The sequence below is a fragment of the Aspergillus sydowii genome (assembly GCF_001890705.1).
Source record: "Aspergillus sydowii CBS 593.65 unplaced genomic scaffold ASPSYscaffold_7, whole genome shotgun sequence".
In the NCBI taxonomy this organism is placed as follows: Eukaryota; Fungi; Ascomycota; class Eurotiomycetes; order Eurotiales; family Aspergillaceae; genus Aspergillus; species Aspergillus sydowii.
Genome location: NW_024467865.1, coordinates 1058551 through 1071629, shown reverse-complemented (window position 1 = coordinate 1071629; position 13079 = coordinate 1058551). Strand labels below are relative to the sequence as shown.

The window sequence follows — 13079 nt, the reverse complement described above, 5'->3', positions numbered from 1 at the left end:
GGCCAAGGTGCGCGCTTCGAGCGGGTTGTTTCATTGTACCCCAAAACATGTCCACGCCCCCAACTTCAGTCTGAGCCTTGTCACTCGAACTGACCCTATGTGCCGCAGAGCAAGCTGCCGCAGACAGAAAATGCGCCCGTGCTCACGACAGCTAAAGGCTATCCCTCCTCGCTGCTTCAATAGCATGCACTCTAGCAACGAGGCGTCCAATGAGTCCAGCACGTAGGTCAATAAAGTTACTCAGGGCCCTCCAAAATTTAGGAGCTGCATTGATCGCCTTGTTAGGTGACTTGCCAGGCGTGCGCCTGCATATAATGGCTGCGAACTCCTGAGCGGAGTATTGATGTAGGTTGAGGCGCGAAGGTGAGTTGATCGGACAGAGAAACGTCTACGCTTGCATGTTGTTATTATTTTTATAACCCTGAAGGTCGTGGGACATATGATGCATGGCCCGGGGCCAAGTTGTCTTTCCTCTTGGTATCTCGGTACGGGTGAAGGGAAGGGGAATCACCTCAGGCTATCGCGAGGCGAACTGTTCATCCAGGGTAGGTTGGTGATGGACGCTTCATATGATACAGCGGGAGGAAATTTAGTCAAACTCAAGATTAGCCCGTGAAGAATATGTCTTGGTGCCGAGATGGTGAGGGAAGATTCGGAGACTTGGATGGACGAGAAAGGAGGAAAGAGCCTCGCATTCTCTCTCTTTGATCATGGGGTGCGTAATGTCTCGGACTCATCTAGACTCTCACTTTTTCATTCTTTACCTGTAGGGGGATCTTGTTCTTATTGCTTGAGGGGAAGGAGGGTTGACAATCGCAGAAACAGGCTATCATGGGGCTATTATTGGATGTGGTGTGCTCAGACAGTGAAGCACAACATCGTACCGTACTAGTTCCATGCCAGGACAATCACTGCATTGCATGGAGACTGGGGGAGCGGCAGTGTCGGTTGGCTAGGATGGTCAAGGGTGCCGGTACGTACCTTTTCTTCAGCACCGCGTGCAGATGACTCGGGCTAATGGCGTGTTCGAGAAGTGATCTATTTCGTTCCACGCGGAGTCTTGTCATGCTCACGCAGTAGTAGTGCTTTCGCCCAAGGCTCGTGAGACAGGCAAGATAATCTGCCAACCCGGTATTACGCCGCGCCCTAAGTCCATGATTTGAGAGGATAAATGCGTGTGCTCCAGCCCTCCTTCGCGTATCATGTTATTCTGGCTTGGAAACGAGAATTTACTGTTGGCTGGAGAGGCCGATAGATCAACGGAGTGACTTAATTCTGGACTTGTCCGCGTATAGTCCGGAGGTTATCCCGCGATGTGATTCAAGGCACCTTGTGACAAGTTAACCGCCGAAGTACAAGCTCCCCCAGCGCTGGTTGGAATCATCCCATTCTTGATCCACGCACGTCAGCGACAGACCTGGTTCTGTCGAATCTCGGTTGATCAACAGATTTCGCCAGCACCGCAGCGCTCGAGCTGCGGCAACAGGCTGCTTGTTGACTGATGTTTAGCCCCAGATCTGCTCTGCACCAACCCTGCGATTGCGAAAGGGTACGGGTCGAGACAAACAAACTGACCGCTGTCAGCGTCTCGCGCAGATTGTTTCAGGGAAAGAAATGAGCAGTCAGCAGGCACCGTGGTCCCACGTACGGAAGCTCCCGGGCAAATCCATGGGACAGTCTCACACACGAGGCCGGGATCGGATCGAAGATGGCGGAACCCGTGGATGGGCCCAGCAGAAGAGCCAGGTACAACATGGGTTGACGCACTCTTTGGAGTCGGTGGTGGGACTCCGTGCATCGGACTCACGAAACAGGCCAGGTGGTGAATTGTGACTCCGGCGAGTCCAGTCGACCGTACCTCAGGTGGGTGATCATTGATGGGGTGTGAGAGAAAAGGCCCCTCCACGGCGCTAAGAGCGGCGGTCGTGGTTGGGCGATAGCGAAGGAGGGGGAGGGGCAGCAGCAGAGGGCCTGGGCCAATTCGAGGCTGCAGAGACCACGCAGGCCAAACCGCATCATCTTCGGTGAGGCGGACGAACGAAGAAACGCGTCGCTGGTCTGGGCGGGGTGATTGGATGGAAAAGAGCGCCCCTCGCACCCTGAACAGGCAAAAGCAACAGCGAAGGAGAGTGGCCGTGAAGCTGTCGGCTTGGAGTTTAGTGCGGGGTTCTGAGAGGATGAGGATGACACCCGGGGTGCTCAACGTGCGCATCTTCGAAACTCAATAAAGAAAATAAGTCCAACAGATAATGTCTGGGAGGCGGGCCAACCAGCGCGGGCGCCGGGGCAGCCTGGCCGCTGCTCATCTGCCACCAGAGCTGGATGACCCTGGGCAGAAAGGAAGCTGTAGGTTCAGGGCTGCCAACGTGATGACAAGTAAGAGCCCGAGGAATAGGATGAATGGATGAATGGATCGATGGCGGAGCTCCAGTTTGGTGTCTAACTTGTCTCCGCTACGAGGCTTCTCCCAAGAAGAGTATGGATCAGATCCGCTTTGCTTGCTAGTTATTGATTGTAGAGATGGCAACCGTATATTTGTATCACATCCACCAGCTGCTCCCTCCCATCCTCTCCAGTCCCAGTCCCGGTCCTCTCACTTCCTCTTTCATCTTCCATCCCCGACTTCTCCTAGAACTGCGTCCAGTTCTCAACTTGCGGAGCAGCAGCTGTCCGTCAATCTTCGATGATTGACCGCTGTCACCGCTCATTCCAGACTCCCCTCAATCCCCCAATTCGGTTGGTTTCACCGCCGCCTCTGCGCCTTCAGGTACGATTGGAACCAAAGAGAATCATTCAATAATGAGTTGAACTGAAATAATGCAGAGCCCAAGAACTCTGCGGCCAATTCCCTCATTCATCTCTTTGCAGACTCCCTGCTCAGTCGCATCATCCAGCATCATCCAGCATTGTCTGCGGCAGCCTTATTCATCACTGAGGGCCTTTGGTTCTCTACTTCCTGACGTGGTACCACTGCCTCAACACCGGACGATCTTTTGCCGTCACTTCGCTTCTTTCATTCCTTGACTTTTGTTCTTTCTTTGGCCACTTGGCTGTTCTGCACTTCGATTTCCACAAGAGTGTGGCGCAGTCCGCCTTGGTTGCGTTGTTCAGGTTCCTCTGACTGGTTTGCCCCTCTGGTCAGCAGCGTATTCTTACGTCCTCCTTACCGCCCTTACCCGTTCCTGCCAAAGTAACCACACTCGGGCAGTCCGCTGCGGCCTGTCATTGGCGGCCGCCCCACTTTCTCTGCGCTGCCATACCATTCCAGACAGCGTACCTTTCGTCTTCCTTCAGGGGAAACTTGGAACCGTAAGGTTCTTGCGTGGCATTATTATTATTCTTGGGCCTTCGGCCCTCACTATTGACGACTTGCCTGCCATTGTCATTCCGATTGTGATCCATTTATTAGTACCTCTTGTTAATGCCCGCTTTATCCCGCTCTCATTCCCTCTTCGTCTTTATTCCGCGCAATTTTAGTTGCTTACAAAAGCATCCACTTCCCCTTCTGGAAAGGTCTGCTATGTCCAGTGTCTGATTGTTGCCACTCCCGCCATCTCCATACCTCGCTATCTAGCATCCGTGCGTTTGTCGCCGCCCTTTTGACTCAGTTTAATACCTCCATTGCCTGGCCTCGAGCATTCCGACCTCTTCAAACCCTTTCTACTATCCAATCCTCTCCAGGTTTTGATGGTATACAGACCGGTTTGTCTATCGCCGACAAGCCTTAAACAACACCATGACAGTGTTACCGGATTTCGACCCGTACGAGGCCCTCGGCGTTGCGAAAGATGCGACTTTGACCGAGATCAAATCTTCACACCGGAAGCTCGTACTGAAATGCCATCCCGACAAGATCAAGGACGAGTCGCAACGCAGCCAGGCCCAAGACCAGTTCCAGAAAGTACAACAAGCCTACGAATGCCTTTCCGACGAAACGAGCAGGGCCAAGTATGACAACAAGGTTAAATTGGCAGAATTGAAGCGAGAGATGATGTCGAGGGGTGGTTCATACTCCCGGTCGAATACTCGCGAGTACCGCGACGGTCGTTATTACGAAGAGAGAGTCCCAGCCGATCCTGAAGTTGTATTTGAGGACGAAGCTCGATTTGCCGAATCGCCACGGCCCTCGTCGCGTAAATACGAAGAGTACGGGTCTCGCCCGCGGTCGAGAGCTACCGAGGAGAAACGGAGGGCAAAGGCACATGCATCGAGTACTGCTCGTGCTGCAAAGGAAGCCGCAAAGGAAGCTCGCGAGTCCGCCAAAGCAACCCGAGCGGATCGGGACAAATACCGAACCAAGGAACGGAGGCGCCAAACTCACGACAAATACGGTTTTGTTGAATCAGACTACTCCGACTCCGACTCAGGTAGGTCTGAGGTGTTGTACTACATACCTGTCAAGCGGCCATCGGATCACAAGCGCCATCGCGATTCTAAGCCCAGACCGACCGAGTCAAGTCGCCGGTCAAAGGCCCACTACGATGATGACGATTATTCCGACGACTACAGGCATGACAAGCACGATATGCAGTATTCTAGTGCAAGGGATTACATCCGACGCTCGAAGGAAACTATCGCTGAAACCGACCGACGCCACCGTTCTTCTCGTTCACCCCTCCGTTACGATTCGCCAGAACCAGAACACTCGAGTCGATCGAAGCGCTCTACCCGGGAATCACGACCTCCCACCTCCCACCACAGTTCGTTCGAGCATCTTGAACCCCGTGTGCCTTCAATGCCGACGGCGGCGACGTTCCCTGGCCCAATGGGCTCCTCATCTCCCCGAACGTCGCAGACCTCCAAGTCTTCAGCTCGTCCTCAATCTCGGTCCAATCGTGAAAGTACTCGTCGGTCGGAGCCGGTTCACATGTACACAAGACTGAGAGGCGAAAAGTCTGACTCGGGCTACGCGAGCTCAAGTCCAACTCCGGAGACTGTGGATGCTTCACCCAAGCCTCGCTACAAAAACAGGCCTGAGCCGGTTATTGTAGAGCCCAGTACCGGCACACCGCCACCCTTGAGACACTCAAGAACGTACTCGCCTCCTCGTCCGGAGCGACAAAAGCCTGTGCGGAGCACCACCTATGCTTACCCTCCAGAGGCGTCCACATCCACTCGTCGACCTCTCTATCGGGAAGTCGAGAAGGATCCGCGGCAGATGGAGAAGGAGTTTAGGCACGCGCGCGAAGTCCAGCCGGATATCCATTACATCCGCCCTCAGGCTGCGCATTCTCAGTCGTACCACGATAAATATGCTCCGCCGGTTGGTAGACGCCAATCCGCATACTAGGTTTTGTTTTTGTTTTTGTTTTTTTTTGTCAAATTTGTCATCTACGGTTGCATGAGAGATCAAACGCGGACTCATACCCTGTCTGCTTTTGATCCTCCACATTTTTTCATCTCATGATTCTACGATATCGCATTATTTGGGTTGCATCACTCCTCAGGTTGGAGAAACAGTTCATCTAGATACTCAGTCGAGCAATTCAGACTACATCTGAATCATCCGTCTCGAACACCTATAGAGATCTATCATCAGTACTGTCTTGTTTTTATCCTATTTCCATTTTCACTATTGCATCAGTCAGTCACCATGGTTTACACGTCGGCGCTTAACTCGGATACGTACAGGAATTTTCGTTTTCTTTCTTTCTTTTCTTTCTTCTTTCTTTCCTGCGTGTGTTTCATGGTTTTTGTTTATTCAGTGCGTTTATGGGGTTGGCAGGGGCGACTGGCCATCGGTGCCTTGGGGATCAATCAGGACCCGGACGGAGTATTATCTACATGGCATCTACATTTATTAACGACTAACGACCTCGCCAACGAGACTTGGCTTCGAAATGGCTTCTCCAGAATTTATGAACCACGCCTATCTATTGCATTGATATCATATTATGTACTTGAAATACAGATATTATCATCATACCTTGTTTTCTATCATCTGATATTATATATGCTATACCGGAGTAGAGTTGTATCAAGTTTCGGAAGTTATTTGTCATGTAACTATCCCGACTGGTTCACTCATAGTAGCGGTCTGCCTAAATATATATTGGGCAGAACTACCTTTTGAAACCCTTTGTTGACAGACTCGCTTGCGCCCTTGACCTTGCCAGATAACTACTGAACCATTTAATTGGGAAGATCCACTGGATAAGGCCAAGTTAGGTTTCTGGGCTTCGCCTAGGCACTCGTCAGCGTGAGCATAGAAACGCAACTACGATTGAAAGCACCCAGAATTGCAACTGCGATTTTCTATGATCTTCGCCATTCATTTTAGCTCCGCAGATAAGGTAGATATGATGATGAGGTATGGTATTATAAAGACTATGCGGTAGGAAGACCTGGGACGGATACGTAGATCAGATCGCGGCCACCTAAGCAGACAGAATCCTTTTTGGCACTTTCTAGAACATGGCATGTACGAAGAGGTAGGTTATGAAGGTCGTTATTTACGATTCAGACCAGTCGACTTGGTCGGTTGTGGGTTCGGACCCGTCCTTTGCATAAGTCACGCGGAGACGAAGGCGAAGCTTGGGTGGGAGGGCCTGTAGAGTCGTTAGTAAGGGCGGTTAAATTAAAATGAGGATGTAAACTTACCCCGTTGACGGCTGTTACTTTCAGCATTTGAACACCTTCGTCTCCCGAATCAAGTTCAGCTTTGTTGATCGCGCTGAGTTGAAGGCGCTGGCTTTTGGGCACAGCAGCCTGGAGACCAACGCTGCTGAACTGGTTGAAGCTTGATTCGTTTCGGAACCGAGCTTGGATCTGGGCTGTGTTGTTGCCTCGCTGGACCTGCAGAGAAAGCACTAAATCGTTCTTGTTGAATACCGTATAGGCAGCGGGTGCCGAAGGGGAGGGAGTTGAGACCGGAGCGCCAGCGCCTCCGAGGAGATCGAGCGACGCCGAGGCCGGAGCAGTCGGTTGAGGAGACGGCGTGCCTCCATTTGAGCCAAACAAATCCATTATAGCAGCCGTGTTCGAAACAGGCTGTTGCTGAGCGGGTTGAGGAGCAGGAGACGAAAGACCCGAATCTCCTCCCAGGATGTCCGCAAGTAAGTCGGCAGTATTCTGAGATCCGTTGGTGGTAGGGCTGGTTACGGGAACATCGGAGCCACCCATGAGGTCGAGAAGCATGTCCTGCTCGGCCGGCTTTGCGGGTTTTCTCGACTTGTCTTTGAGCAGCTTGCTCTGTCGCTTTTTGGTCGCTGGACCCAAGACTCGTGTTTCTTCACGGATTTCAGGCGGAGGCATTCGTTCCAAGACACCCCGGCGGATCTGGTCATAACCAAACAGGTTCTCGTATTCAACAGCGCGCTGTTGGATTTCGACGCTCAAATCTGCAGTGCGGCCGCTCAATGAGCGTCGGAGGCGTTCAATCTGTGCCGCATCAGACATACGCACAGTAAGCTTCATGGAGGCTGTGGTGATGTATTCGATCACAGTCTGAGTTGCGTATGTGCTGTTGAGGATGTTATCGAACAGGTCAACAATGTCGCTTTCCTTAATCTCCTTAACGAGTTCTTCTTCTTCATATTGGCCGCCGCGAAGTAGGTTATCGCCATATTCACCAATAAGCCAGGTGGCAGCGAGGGTAAGACCTTCTTGTGAAATATCTTCCTTCAATGACAGGTATAGTTTTTGCACTGAGTAGGTCTGCAATTCTGGCGTGGTCGCAATGAGGCGCACGAAGGACGACAAGATTTGCTCCTTAACGTAGGCACCAGCCAGCTTAAGCACTCGCAGTATCGTATCGGCGTGCCAGCGCTTGTTGGGGGCATATCGGTCCGCAGCAATGCCGATCTGAGTCGTCATCGCAGGCTTAAATTCGTTATCAGCAACTTCCAAGAAGGCGAGCAGCTCCCGCACGAGGACCCGGACATTGCTTTCGTTGATCAGCATAAAGCTTAGATCGAGAGCTCGTCTCCTAATGCTGATGTCTGGATCACGGAGACACTCCAGAATAGTGTTACGATGCCTCTGTACAGCGTTCGGTTCAATTGCAACAACCTTGTTAAGTGTGTTCAGGGCGACGTAGCGAATGTTGTTGTCTTTGTTCGTAAGGAATTTTCCAAGAATGTTGACACCTAGCACTCTCAAACCCGAGTCTGCTTCGATGTCGAGGATAGTCAAGACCGCCTCGTATAGAATTGAGTTCCCCACATTCTTTGAGGAGTCGGTGTTGGTCGCCACTTGGGCCAGGATATCGTTGATCAACTCACTCGTAGCGGTATCACCATGAGCCAAGGCTCTGAGAAGACGCAGAATCTTCACTTGCACGAATGGGTCGGTTATACCAGAGACATCATGCTCGGGAGCGTAGCCGGAAGTGGTGAGTCCTTTCAGAGCGCGTACAAGACCGGGAGCAAGGGGTCGGAACATCTCAATTACTCCCTCTTGACCTTCCTCGGCCTCCTCCGCTTCACACATATCGATTACGAAAGTGAGACCGCATAGAAGCACACCGTGGTTCCTATCCGACAGCAGATTCTTCGCCTTTTCTAGAAAGTGCTCCTGCAAGTCGGGGACCTTGCGACAAATGCGCATCGCACACAATGCTGCTTTTCTCCGAATATAAGGATTGGCGGTGGAAAGGAGGGATTCGACTTCGGCAAACAAGTCTCGAGCCATCTCTACGGACGCGATATTGCCGAGAGTGCAAAGGGAAAGGCCAACGATATATTGGTTAGAGTGATTGAGGTCACTGGAAGAAGACGACGTTAGGATATGAAGATGGATATAGAAAATTTGCGGGGTGCTCACTTCTTGAGCGAGTTCGTCACCAGTGTCAACACTTCTTGGTTTTCGTCTAGCAGCAACATCGTGCCTAGATAGCCCAACCGCTTATCGGCAAACCGATGAGAAGCTAATAATTTCAAACATTCGATTTGACCAAAATGTGTACGCTCGCCGAGAGTGAATAGATAGAGCAGCTTGGCTACATTGTTTCTCCTGCTCAATTATATGAGATATTGGTTCGACGGAGAGTATATATAACGTAGTCGTGGGTAATGCTAACCGGATGCCTGAATCGTGGCTCTCTTCTCTGAACGACGCGCGGATGGCGGCACTTTCTTTTTGGATAACAGCCCGCTCATCTGCAATTGTCTTGGCCGATCGAACATTACGGATGAATTGCTTGACTAAAATGGCACCCGGGGGTTTGATGTGAGCGAAACCGAACTGCAGCTCAGGACAGGGAATAGGAGTGTGGGGGATTGAACAATGGGCAGAAACTCACGGGATGCCATGGCGGCCACAAGGATCCCTCACGGGGAGGTCGAAGGGAAAGGGGAACAGCGGGGTGGAGGGCGAGGCGGGTAGGGAAAGTAAGAGGGAAGCGAAGAAACCAGTCTACGCAATCCCGAGACAGAACGAAAGTTGAAGCAATGGGTATACGGAGCACAGGCGAGCCCGGCCGTGGCTGCGATTGCGATCTGGCTGTCCAGCTCTTGGCGCCCGCCTTCCCGTCTGGGCCTAGTGGCTTGACCCTGGTCTACATCACGTGGAGTCATCTGATAATGACAGGACCATTCCAACCTGAAAATCAAGGCTGTAATCAGGACTACAAGCCTGGTATGCAAGGCAGCAAGGCACCACAAAGCGTGTCAGCTGCGCCGTGTCAGTTGCCCTACGTAATGATTACCGGTTGCTCATGATTGGGCGTCTCGTAAAAGAATATCGAAAATAGTGATTAAAATGGACGGCCGTGGAAATAATATTAATGCACCACATGTGCAAGGCGCAGCTGGACCAGCGGCCTCGGAGAGCCTTTCCCTCCAGATTTGTGCTGGCTTTCTGCAGGCTGGAAGCTGGGCGCTGCATTCGGGTCTCCGCTGTTAAAGTTCGTCGGTCGTATTTCTATACAACAGAGCGATCCTGGTTCCTGGTGATCCCGCTCAACTGTATTACTGAGTCCTTCAGTCGGAGGGCAGTCCCGGCGATGATATGATGTATGGTATGCCATGCGGATATGCTGGGGGCCCACTTAAATATTGCGTCTACCAGCCCTGCCGTCACTCCGTCACTCCGTCACTGCCCGAGTCCACTGGTATTTATAAATAAGCTTACTGAGCTGCCTGTTCTGCACAGAATTCGCCGGACCCATGTGACGCGTATTCTTATTCGCACTTATACTCCTTCCCCATTATCCTTCAACGCCTGCTAGGATGTCCTCTGCCGTCTCTCACCAGAACGGGTCTGCAGCGCTGCGGCCACGTGCGGTTCCTGAAACAAAGAAAGTCGACGAGTTGCTCTCATCGCAATTGGACAGGGCAGACACCGAATCGAGGTAGGTATATACCTCTGGCTGCAACATTGCCCACCAAGCGCCTGAGAAACCCCATGAATTAACATCTGTGTTTGCAGTGGCCGCTCAACCCCCGTCCCTGAAGATGCACCCCCGTCAGCACGTTCCATATCGACGGCTAGGAAACAAGCCAGGGCTCGCAATCGGCTCTTCTATACTATCAATTATGTCCCCCGCGTATCGCACTTCGACCCGCGAAGCGACTATCATAACTTCCGAGGCTTCTTCACGCTCTTCTGGATTGGTTTGTTCATCATGGTGGTAACAACCGTGCTGCGCAACATCAAGGATACCGGTTACCCTCTGCGAGTGAGGGTATGGAGTTTATTGACAGAGAATGTATGGTCCATGGGCTTTAGCGATATTGCGATGGTATGCACCAGTGGAATGGTTATCCCACTCCATCATTTGTCTAGGACCAACGGCCTCTTTCGCTGGGAAAGAGGCGGTATTGTTCTACAGAGTATCTTCGAAGCAGTTTGGCTTGCGGTATGGATCGAGTGAGTTAATTACGGTCTTAGGTTCGTCTCGCTTGCTCTAACGAATTGATAGGTGGCCATTTATGCTGCGCTGGACGTGGACTGCGCAGGTCTTCTTCACTCTGCACACCCTCACTATTCTCATGAAGATCCACTCTTATGCCTTCTACAACGGACACCTTAGCGCGGCCGAGCGCCAACTTTCGTCCCTCGACAACCCTGGCTCGCAGCCAATGGATGCAGCCGTTCGTCGGTATCCCGAGCTTTCGTCGCCCCAGCAGCCAGTGCGCCGTGCCAGTACGCATAAGCGGTCAAATTCAGTTGTGGAATTGCGCGACGGCCTAGCTACTGAGTTGACATCGCCGATGGGAAATGTCACATATCCGCAAAACTTAACGCTCTACAACTACATCGATTTCCTATTCTGCCCTACTCTATGCTATGAGCTAGAATATCCTCGGAGCAAAGAGAGGTCGTGGATGGAGGTCGGGCTGAAGACTCTTGCCGTGTTTGGGTGTATTTTCCTTCTGACACTTGTAAGCGAAGAGTTTATATTGCCAGTTCTCGCGGAGGCCGGCGCCCGTCTGCATTCTTCAAATAACTTCGCAGATATGGCCCTCGTGATGTCGGAAGCAATCAGTATGCTCCTGTTTCCGTTCATGATTACTTTCCTGCTCGTGTTTCTCGTCATCTTCGAGTACCTCTTGGGTGCATTTGCTGAGATAACTTATTTCGCCGACCGTCACTTCTACTCTGACTGGTGGAATTCCTGCGATTGGTGAGTACCGTCAGTCCGATTCCAGCTACCAACTTATCCGCACTACTTACCGACATGAAAAAAAATGCAGGCTCGAATTCTCTCGCGAGTGGAACATCCCCGTCCACCACTTCCTCCGTCGCCACGTTTACTACTCCTCGCTATCCCATTTCTCTCAGCCCGTCGCCATGTTCATCACTTTTCTCGTCAGCTCCATCTTCCACGAACTCGTAATGAGCTGCATCACCAAGAAGTTGCGCGGGTACGGGTTCCTTGCCATGATGCTCCAGCTTCCAATCATCGCGATCCAGAAGTCCAAGTACTTTCGTCACAAGACGACTCTCAATGTAAGTGACTCTACAATAGCTGGCCATTGGGTCCCCGCTAACCATCTCAGAATGTCTTCTTTTGGCTTTCGATGATCTTTGGCCTTTCACTGGTAAGTCAAACCCGTTTCTTCTGTTCCTCGATCATGCCCGCTAACACTTGTCTTTTATTAGATGTGTACATTATACGTACTCGTCTAGATCGAACTACCTTCTCAAGCCGTTCCACTTATATATCGAATTTAATCAGCTCAACCCAGCAGCGGGGCGTCTTTTCCCTAAACCACCACGAAGATTATTCACCTCCATGCGCTTGTTTGAACTCGAACTTCCCCTACTAGCTATATACCCGGCCTGCATCGTTCTTATTGGACTGGTTTTTGTTATCATTATGCCTGTATTATTAGAGTGTACGACTGTTTGATTGCGTGTTTACTATGGGTGTGATTTCCATGAATTGGAATCTGACTTGCGACCATCCTTTCCATTTAAGTGCTCTCTCTGCTTTCCAAATACTGTCTAAGTAAAAGGCGATGAGCGGTAGAGTACGCTGTTTTACCAGATATAGATGATATCTATATGCCTTGGACCGGTATATAAAGACTTCGTTTAGGAAATATAGAATGACCTTGCGCGTGTATAACTAGTCTTGCGAGGATAACCAACATCATGAACCTGGATATAAATGGGGAAAAAAGAACAGCAAAACCATAACAAACCCGTCAAACTTGACCAAACTCATATCCAAAACGCCAGACTGTGTATGTAGTACGTAAAGCAGTGAAACAATGAGGCCAAGATCAACCCCGAACCCAAACTATGCATAACATTCCTAACTAGTGATCAAAAGAGCAAAGCCGAAAGAACACAAAAAGAGAAATCAGTATACAAATCTTAGTTGTGCTCAATGGGTTCCTCAGGCAAGAGGACCCTCTCTCTTGCGTCTCTAGGCAGACAGGCCTTGAGTGGGGGGCGGACAATATCGTTGAATAGAAATGTTCCATAGACGAGCAGGGCGAATCCAGCGACCTGCAGCCATTTGAAAGTCTCCCAGCCTAGTCCTAGGGATACGAGCCAAATAAAAAGGGTTCGGCAGGTATCGATCGTGCTGCGGGAGGTAGCAGAAACGGTGCGGGTCACGGAGAGTCCGAAGAAGTTGAAACCACTGCCAGGAAGGTTAAGTTAGCAATGAACAGGTAGGGTTACAG

The 13079-nt window shown here is 51.1% G+C and overlaps 6 protein-coding genes across 6 annotated transcripts in view; 3 read left to right on the top strand and 3 right to left on the bottom strand.

Annotated features, from left to right (window-relative positions):
• Positions 1 to 1167: 1167 nt before the first annotated feature.
• Positions 1168 to 2448, bottom strand: ASPSYDRAFT_1073493 (uncharacterized protein). The gene has a single exon (XM_040839878.1). It carries the CDS (start codon positions 2210 to 2212, stop codon positions 1442 to 1444), a length of 771 nt encoding a protein of 256 aa, XP_040701517.1. The 5' UTR covers positions 2213 to 2448; the 3' UTR covers positions 1168 to 1441.
• A 1288-nt stretch (positions 2449 to 3736) lies between these two features.
• On the top strand, positions 3737 to 5290 carry ASPSYDRAFT_59171 (uncharacterized protein; the record flags this gene model as incomplete). The annotated part of the gene is made up of 2 exons (XM_040849652.1): positions 3737 to 5188; positions 5222 to 5290. 2 exons carry the CDS (start codon positions 3737 to 3739, stop codon positions 5288 to 5290), a joined length of 1521 nt encoding a protein of 506 aa, XP_040701516.1.
• Positions 5291 to 5442: 152 nt separating this feature from the next.
• Positions 5443 to 6266, top strand: ASPSYDRAFT_1073496 (uncharacterized protein). The gene has a single exon (XM_040839879.1). It carries the CDS (start codon positions 5594 to 5596, stop codon positions 6071 to 6073), a length of 480 nt encoding a protein of 159 aa, XP_040701515.1. The 5' UTR covers positions 5443 to 5593; the 3' UTR covers positions 6074 to 6266.
• A 186-nt stretch (positions 6267 to 6452) lies between these two features.
• On the bottom strand, positions 6453 to 9251 carry ASPSYDRAFT_59170 (AP-1 complex subunit gamma; the record flags this gene model as incomplete). Its single annotated transcript, XM_040849651.1, has 5 exons — positions 6453 to 6548; positions 6601 to 8704; positions 8764 to 8952; positions 9020 to 9143; positions 9242 to 9251. 5 exons carry the CDS (start codon positions 9249 to 9251, stop codon positions 6453 to 6455), a joined length of 2523 nt encoding a protein of 840 aa, XP_040701514.1.
• A 918-nt stretch (positions 9252 to 10169) lies between these two features.
• ASPSYDRAFT_154413 (putative sterol o-acyltransferase (APE2)) lies at positions 10170 to 12072 on the top strand (the record flags this gene model as incomplete). Its single annotated transcript, XM_040842370.1, has 6 exons — positions 10170 to 10291; positions 10369 to 10809; positions 10862 to 11566; positions 11637 to 11892; positions 11943 to 11984; positions 12046 to 12072. The coding sequence occupies 6 exons, from the start codon at positions 10170 to 10172 to the stop codon at positions 12070 to 12072; spliced, it is 1593 nt and encodes a 530-aa protein (XP_040701513.1).
• Positions 12073 to 12406: 334 nt separating this feature from the next.
• ASPSYDRAFT_46903 (putative nucleotide-sugar transporter) overlaps positions 12407 to 13079 on the bottom strand; it is a 2134-nt gene continuing 1461 nt past the window's right edge. The window contains exon 4 of the mRNA XM_040847335.1: positions 12407 to 13036. Coding sequence (XP_040701512.1) covers positions 12766 to 13036 — 271 coding nt within the window. The 3' untranslated portion in view covers positions 12407 to 12765. The remainder of the gene's footprint in view (positions 13037 to 13079) is intronic.